The sequence below is a fragment of the Thamnophis elegans genome, chromosome 12, assembly GCF_009769535.1.
Source record: "Thamnophis elegans isolate rThaEle1 chromosome 12, rThaEle1.pri, whole genome shotgun sequence".
Lineage (NCBI taxonomy): Eukaryota > Metazoa > Chordata > Lepidosauria > Squamata > Colubridae > Thamnophis > Thamnophis elegans.
In genome coordinates, this window is record NC_045552.1 from 38,167,381 (window position 1) to 38,176,142 (window position 8,762).

The 8,762-nt window shown below is 45.7% G+C and overlaps 1 protein-coding gene across 1 annotated transcript in view; it reads left to right on the forward strand.

The window, feature by feature from the left end:
- The window catches only part of AR (androgen receptor), a 184,123-nt gene extending 175,873 nt beyond the window's left edge, over positions 1-8,250 (forward strand). Inside the window, exons 7-8 of the mRNA XM_032227793.1 lie at positions 469-626; positions 2,325-8,250. Coding sequence (XP_032083684.1) covers positions 469-626; positions 2,325-2,480 — 314 coding nt within the window. The 3' untranslated portion in view covers positions 2,481-8,250. The remainder of the gene's footprint in view (positions 1-468; positions 627-2,324) is intronic.
- Positions 8,251-8,762: the final 512 nt, after the last annotated feature.

Consider the following 8,762-nt stretch of genomic DNA (forward strand, 5'->3'; position numbering starts at 1 on the left):
CCAGTTTCTGGTGCATATGCATGGATGAAGACCAGCTGGCCAGTGCACATGCGTGCACCAGAAACTGGAAGCTCAGCTTCCTGGCGCACAGATGTATGCCAGGGAGCTGCTTTTTTAGTTTCTGGCGCTCCCACATGCACAAAGTTCAGCTGGTTGATGCGCATGGAGGAGTGACGGCTGGTGTTGCCCAGAGAGATGGCTCTGCCATAGGTTCTCCATCACTGGTTATAGGGTCTCCTGCTAGTACAGGAGGGTTGGACTGGATAACCTTCAAAACCCCTTCCAACTCTTTTAGTCTACATTGTATGTTCTCCATGGCAGCTTCCCTGCTGTTGGTTGTGCCTTTGTAAGTGAGGAGCCTCCTTCACCTCCCGCCAAAGAGGTGGGGGCACACCCCCTTAGTATTCCTCAGGCTCTTTCCTTGGTCTGATTCCATGCCTTTTGCTTCCTCTCCTTATTCTGCCTCAGTTCCAGTGGATGGGCTAAAGAATCAGAAGTTCTTTGATGAGCTCCGGATGAACTACATCAAGGAGCTGGACCGGATCATCGCTTGCAAAAGGAAGAACCCCACGTCTTGTTCACGTCGCTTCTATCAGCTCACGAAGCTCCTGGACTCTGTGCAGCCGGTAAGAGGGAGAGTTGGCCAAGGAGCGTGGGGTGCAGGGCAAGGTCTGCTCAGACCAAAAAGGGCTTCGGAAAAAAGGAAGCTCCAAGCCCAAGAAGTCACAGAATCCCGCAGAATCACTTTAGGAAAAGATCGAGGGGACTTGCATACGGAAGTTTGCAAGAGGTGAATAATTATACTGTGTTTCCCCGAAAATAAGACAGGGTCTTATTTTCTTTTGATCCACGAAATAAGCACTTGGCCTTATTTTCAGGGAGGTCTTATTATTTGTGAGGTGCAGGAGGTGGCGAGCGTGGTCACCTCATGGCTTCTGCTGTGTTGCAATATTTTCAGGGAGGGCTTATTTTAATGCATGCGTTCGATAATAAGCCCAATTGGACTATTTTAGTGCATGCACTCAAAAGTCCAATTGGACTTATTATCCGGGGAGGTCTTATTTTTGGGAAAACAGGGTATTGTAAATATAATTCACCTGTTCCTTTTATAGGAGCTCCTCTGTTGGAGGGTCCTCCAGATTTGTGGACACTGCACAGTGGTACACAACCTCAAGCCCCAGTACTGCAAGCAGCCTCAAAATCCTTGGGTTCACCCCTCCACCCCCCGAGAGCTGCAAAAGTGTACATATAAATTTCTATGTATCTTTAAACTTTGTAGACAAAGTTGTTGCTGTATTAGTATTAACTACATCAAATTTAAAAGGAAGTTTAGTTCCTATTCTATCTTTCTGGACTGGGGTTTCTGGCCTACCACTCAACAGCCATGTGCAGCTTGTGGGGGGATGGTTCTCCTTAATTCTTGCTCGGTGTTGTTTCTTTGGCTGAGAGCCAAGCTCCCTCAGGCCTCTTCAGATGGACCCTGCCAGGGAGGCTTCTTGGGGAAACTCCATTCACTACGTTTCCATGAGATTGGAACAGTGGGCAGTGGGCTCAGATGAGGAGGAGAAGAAACAGGTGTGGGTTACCGCTTGTCATGGGTAGCTCTAAAAGTGTCAGCAAAACAAAACAGAAAGTCACACTTTGCAGAACATTGTGCCTTTTCTGGTTACAGGAGAATAAAATGCTCTTACAATACAAGTCCAGTCAGGACAATAGGATATGAGGCACCCCCACGTATTCTTCCCTCTTCCATTTGAAGCAACCCCAAACGTCTCACTTTTGGAACTGCCAGTGGCTGCCCAGCCCCCCAGAATGTCAGGGTTCCAAATAGCATCCAAAAGTAAATCAGAGTCCAAGGCAAAGTATTGCTCAAAGTTCCAATTTATTAAGAGAGCCACGTTGGCACATCTGGGAAAACCTGAATCTAAGTTTCCTGGTTTTCCCCACCTAATTGAAAGTTCAAGATCTTATACCCCCAAGTCCATCCCATAGTCCAATCTCCCACTGCCATGCTGGTAGCTTCCACCCATCCAGTTCCAGTCAGGTGCAGAGGTGCAGAGACAAAGGATGACCTGGGCTTTCTGGAAAGAATTTTGTTATGGCTACATATCATCTAACTCCGTACAATCCCCCGTCCCATTTTCCCACAATAGAAAAAGGCATAGTAGAATAATAAGAAAGTGTGGCAGGCCAAAGATCCAAAAGAAAGCTGCGGGCCAGGCACAGAGTGCAGCTGGCAGCCCTCAGGACAGAAGGTCTCTGGAAGGACTTGCTGAGCAAGACAAGGGTGTCTCCCTGTGACAACCTCCCTTTTCCTCCTCTAGATCGCCAGAGAACTGCATCAGTTTACATTTGACCTCTTGGTGAAGTCACACATGGTGAGCGTCGACTATCCTGAAATGATGGCTGAGATCATCTCGGTGCAGGTCCCCAAGATCCTTTCTGGGAAAGTGAAACCCATCTACTTCCACGCCCAGTGATGGTGAGCGGCAGACGGGCCTCCTTTTCCTCGGGTCCCTGGACTCCTGCACTGCAGTGCCTTGGCACGCTGTGTGTCCTCAACAGATGCACAGTAACCACAAAGAACTCTTTGCTGGGCCCACTTTCAGGTTTCTGTTTTCTGCTTTCCCCCGAACTGCCTTCGCCTTGAGAGATCTACTCTGGACATTTGCCGGCTTCAGTGTCTCACCGTGTGCATGGACTTCCTCTTTCAGTTTTGTGGCGTGGTGCCTGGCGGCACTGTTTACATTCTTGTGCTTGTGCATTCCCCACCGTGGCTTTGGTGGCCCCTTTGCAACCAAAAGGAAGCGTCGGTTCAAAAAACGTCCATCGCCGCTTTTCTGGTGGTTCTCCCTGCTGCTGTTTGTTTTCTAACCAATGGCAAGCAGGTCATTAGATGCTGGGGATAAGGGGAGACTTTCAAGCTGGATGGGGTTTTTTTGTGGTGGGGAGAGGGGTGTATTTTGGGTTTGTTTTAGCAGTTCTGGCAGCCTCTTTTTCGTCTCTCTGAGAAAAGGTCTGAAGTGTCCCTGGAAATAACGAAGAGACGCCAACCCCAAAGCAGACAAAGAGAATGTAGTTGACACACATGATCCGTGCGCCTGCTAGACTTTGGTTTCAGAGAGGGCTTTCTTTGCATATACAATCATGCTCGAGACACCCAGCATTGGTCCAACTATGCACACAGAATAACAGGGTTGGAAGGGGCCTTGGAGGTCTTCTAGTCCAACCCCCTGCTCGAGCAGGAGACCACAGACAGCCACCGTGTTCCCGGCACTCAGACCTTCAGCTACATTTTCTCTCTTGGACAGAACCGAGGAGCCAGGGGTCACCCATTGCAGTGGCTGTTGTAGAAGACCACTCAGAAGATGCTCGCAGCCGCGGCTCCCTAATCCAGAGAGCCCCCTTCATGCAGTGGTTCTTGGGAGGAATAAGAAGGTCTGGAAGTTTTCCCAATGCCCAGAAATGATGGGGGCCCTCTTTTTTTTGCAGCTAGTACTACTTCATCTTTCTTCGTCTGTGGACCATGAGCCAGAAGTAAAAACATTTGCCCAGTGAATGTGAACACATTCCAGTTGTGAGCTTTTTTTAATCTTTCCATGGACTCTCCCTCTCTCCCTCCCTTTAGTACTCAGTTCTATTTTTGTTCCCTTCCCGCAGCTTCCAATGCTCTCCAAGTCTCTGTTCGCCTCCTCTTAGCTCTGCCTCTCGTTGCAGGCCATTCATTTCACTTCCTAGAGGCTTCCTTGGATCACTTGCTTTTTGCTGCATGGCAGGGAACTGTCTCAGAAATCGTACAACTTGGCGAGACTTCCTGGGAACCTCTACCCGCATTGTCCTAGCCCAGCCCAGCCCAGAACAATTTCTTCCAAACTTCACTTGAGTTCATGATGATTGTGTTAAACTGCAAAAAAATCAATGATGAATCCCTCTTTTCCTTTCTGCAACTTCTGTTGGAACAATAGGAGAAACTGCCTTATCCAAGGAGATAAGGAAAACTACCCTCCCCAAATTATACCTCTTTTTTATGGGAAACAAAAGTCCCCCCCCCTTTTTTTTTCTAACCCAGCTGCACCGTTGGTATCACTTACCAGGAATTCCCATGAGCTGGTAGCCAAAGATTCAGAGAAGCCATGTGGGTGAATTAGGTTTTTTGTTTGTTTGTTTTGCTTTGCTTTTCAGGAAAAAAAACACACCTGGGAAAAGAAAATTCAAAACATGCCATTGGATGTTAGTAGATGGTAGTAAGAGAGCATATGAAAAGCCTGTGGTTATAATGAGAACATTATCTTGGATTATTTTTCTGTTAGGTACCACTTTTTAGCACAAGATGACATCTACTGAGAATAACAAAGGTGAAATTAGGATCAAACATTTGGAGAGCTGTTTGGCCCTCCTGAGGCCTGGCGTGATTCTTCATCTGCTGTGATTTCAAGATGTCTTGCTCGGAGTTTGAAACTTACCCGCCTTGGGTCATTTTGATCTGATGCTTAAGATCATTAATTACCTGGCCGTTGTTGTGTCTTTGATGGATCCTGCACACTCCAGGCCTCAGCTAAAGGAAAAACAAGGTTAAATTTCTAGCAACGCTGAGTTAAAATGACCAGCATTCGGTTTCATCTCTGCAGGAACAAGAACAATAAAACAGCAATACATTGAATTAGCTTTTGCTTCTGTGTGATGCTGTCCATTGCATTGCTAAAATAAATCTATTTCGGCTGCTTTTTAATTTTTGGATTGTTAACAATAATTAGACAGAACCATTGAAATATGTCCCTGTTTTCGGTACTGAGGTTGCCTCTCCTCTCATTCTTAGAACAAACAGTGACAATGCTATGGGTGTTTGGACTTTCCTGAACCTTGTTCATGCCATCTCAAGAGATTTTTTTTGAAAAACACAACAAAGTTCTTTTTTAAAGACAAGAATCTACATTTTGGATGATTGGTTTGAAAGCCTTCTCCTCCTCCCACATACATGGAACTAGATGAATTGCACTCTTAACCCTCCTTCCCTGTAGACTCAGTATAATTTCATTATTCGTTTTTTGGAATGTTTCCTCAGACGCCCCTATAAATGAATGAAGATAAGTTGGGCGAGCCCGAATGGCTCAGATCAGTGTGTTGATTCAACTTCCCTCCACTGCATCGTTCTTGTGATGTGCCTTCCACAGCGCTGGCTGTGGGGAACTGTATCCGTGCATGCATGCTGTACTTGGTTTCAGGGTATTTTCCTCCCATGCTCAAATCTTCTGAAAATCTTGAAATTCAAGGGCAACATGCGTCTTCATGCTAAGCTGTTGCAAAAGGGCAGCGCTCCTCTTGATATCTTCAAGATCCACGCGCAACCAAAGTGCCACCTCTGGTAGACCGTTGCAATCTAGCATGGCTGCTTCATGTTTTTGATACCACAGTGAACATGCTAGATCTTCAAGTACCCCAGGTTCATTTATGGTTGCTGTAACCTGTCGTCCAGCAGCTTGATTTCTCATCTGTCTCTTCAGCATCAAGCCATCTTCCGATGTGCATCAGGTCCAGGAGAAGCTTTGTTTTCTGGCCATTTCTGGAAGATTCCTTTCAAATCCTTTTTAATGAATGTCATGTAAATATTGGCGAATGGATTAGTGGTGGTCGGGAGTTAAATATTTACTTTCTTCAGCTTATTTACGGTGGACTACTGCTGCAGCAGTACTAAGGGAATTGTGGGGGAGGGGGAAGCTTACGAATTATGAAAAGCATTTACAAAATCATAGTCATCAGTCCATATTTTTAGTACCGTGCATTTTATGCATCAAAATTATTACACATTTTTAAAAGTGTACTTAAGCTTGAGTACGTTCTATTCTGCCATATGATAATTGCCTTTTGTGATACAAGAAGCTATTTGCCAGACCCCAGTCGCTGTGAAAATGCACAGGATTGTAAAAAAAACTGACAAATGGGGGTGGGGGGATGAATAATTGTCTTGCTGCTGCTGCCTCTGGCTCCTTCGCTCCAGAAGGGGGTCCTGTCCTCCACCCCCACTTCCCGGGGCATGCTTGATCTTGTTCCTTTGGCAGTTGGGAAGAAGGAGGAAGGCCGTAAATTGAAGGAAAGAGGCATTCCCATCACCAAAGAAAGGACCTATGCATTTGACCCTAGACAACATCACAATTCTGATGACAATGGCTGTGCATCACAGATTTGGGATTTCTTGTATTTTATTTTTGATGTGGGATGTATGTGCTTAAGAATCTTAGATTTTCTATAGTTAAAGATGCCTATATCTATGTTTTCCCCCCTTTTCTTTGGGAAAACTTTTTTTTCCCAATCCCGTCCCTTAATTTTACTGGAACTCTTGAGTTCTCTTTTTGTCTGAAGCACTTTGTAAAAAGCTTAGGCTGCTTCTGTGTTCACTTGTTGCAATTTTGACCGAAAGAATGTGTTTGTAATGTTAGTACCAAAGAATGTTATTTAAAGTGGGAAAAAACAGATTTCTGAATTAGTTGGACTCTTGCTCTGGGGCACATGGAGAATTCTCTGCTGTGCTGCTGGGATGGAGGGCCAAGGCAGAAAAGCATAGCACGAAAAGATGGTACGAATGGATTTCCTGGCCTGCTGAAAAGAGCAGCCAGCCAGAAGGGAATAGCCCTGTTGGTTGCATTATTTGCACTGGGTGGGGAGCCAGGCCCTAATATTGCTCCCGTTTGATCGTACGAAAGGTTTTTGATGCTCACAGCTACTCAGAGAGTGGAAGAAAACTCTTTTGCCAGAGAGAGAGGGAGAGTTTTTACAGCTCAGCCTCAATCTGGGCAGTGAACGAGGACAGGGAGGCTAAAGGTAGTAGAACTCTTCTGTTTCCCTTACCTGCACCTATGAGGATATTGCAAACCACCGGTTGAGGGAGGAGGGTCAGGCTGCGTCCAGAGGAGGACATAGCCTTTGTCTCTCTTGCTGGAAAGGAGTCCTTTGCCAGAGAAGATGGCCAGGGGAGGAGGACATGCAAAAGTCAGGACAGAGTCAAGCGAGACATTGTTCTGCGTGACACGGCTTTCATTCTTAGCAGAAGTAGACCGGTTTTGCATTGAATGTGTAGAAAGCAGAAGGGCTCCAAGCACCAGAGTCTGGTGCTTGTTTGAAGAGCCTGGTGGTGTCTGGGGGGTGGGGGAGGGATAGACTTTTTTTTTTTTAGCATAGCTGGAGCCAGAAATAATTCTGTAAAAATTGTGGCACTTTTTAAAAAAAAAGTTACATTTGTTAATCTGCTTGTGTATTTTTTTAATTAAATCTTTGCAGACATAGATGATTGTTAGATGAGGTCACCCAACTGGCTGTGCACTGGAGTTGTGAGGGGGTGGAAGCTAGATGGACCTGTTCAAGTTTCTATGGTCTTAATACAGTCAAATAAGCTTGATGCTATAAAATATACATACCAGCCAAACAGCTGAAATATTGTCCTCAAAACAGCTGCCCACCCAGCTCTCCAGGGCCCAGGAACTGCCTGTCAGATGCCTGTCGAACAGCAGGAGATAAAGAATAATTTCATTAGGCTAAGAATTCATTGAAAGAATATGAAACGGAGGGATGGATTCTTTGTTATGGCCAATGGTCATAAAATCATTGCATACATAAAACTAATGATGGTTGATTGATTGATTGATTGATTGGGTGGATGGGCGAGCAGATCAGTCCAGTTGCTGTGCATTTTGCATATTACATGACACAATGTGGCCACACTTAAAGAAAATCATGGCCTTATATCCAGGAAGTGGTCTTTAATTAACGGTGCCAAAGCAGATAGAACCAGCCATTTATTTACCAGCCAATTGTCTACTGACACCGACAGAAGAACTTGTAATTGACTTTATTAGTGTCAGAATTAGACACACAAGTGTAATTCAGTGTCAGACACTTCGATGGAGATGCTGGGCACAACCACAGAAGCCGCTGCAGCCACAGGTCTTGCGATGTGAGGCTAGGGCAAGCAATCTTTTCTGGTGGGTTGCAGCTGTACGTCCCAGTTGCAGAGGTGAAATACCCAAGAGCCCATGTACACCCAGCCTCAAGGGACAGAAGTCAACTGGGAACTGTTAAAGAGAGGATGTTACAAGACAAAACATCAGCCTTTTGTTTCTGACTTCATTAGTATGTTGTGTGTTTAATAGAAGGTGACAGTTGTCATTGGACAGAGGGAAAATTTCATGCTGTAAACCGGTTCTGATCTTTGTAACCTTGGATTCTATTCTTCCTCCAAATACAGTTTTAAAAAGCAAACCTTGATTGTCTGAATCCGTGTCTACAATTCCTTTCTCGGCTACACAGGGAGAGTGGCTTCTACGCTTTGATACTGTTTCTTGGTTATTCATCTAGACCAGTGGTCCCTAACTCTTTCTGGCTCCATGGACCGGGAGGTGGCGGAGGGAGGGGGTGGTTTGATGCATACAACCTAAACCCTGCATGTGTGCAAATGGAGCTTCCCACGCTCATACACCACTTCCACAGCCCAGTTCCTAACAGGTCGCAGACTAGAGCAAAGGTGGCGCAGTGGTTAAATGCAGCACTGCAGGCTACTGCTAGATCAGCAGGTCAGCGGTTCAAATCTCACCGGCTCAGGGTTGACTCAGCCTTCCATCCTTCCGAGGTGGGTAAAATGAGGACCCAGATTGTTGGGGGCAATATGCTGACTCTCTGTAAACCGCTTAGAGAGGCCTGAAAGGCCTATGAAGCGGTATATAAGTCTACTGCTATTGCTATTGCTATTGCTGCTATTGGTACTGGTCCGTGGA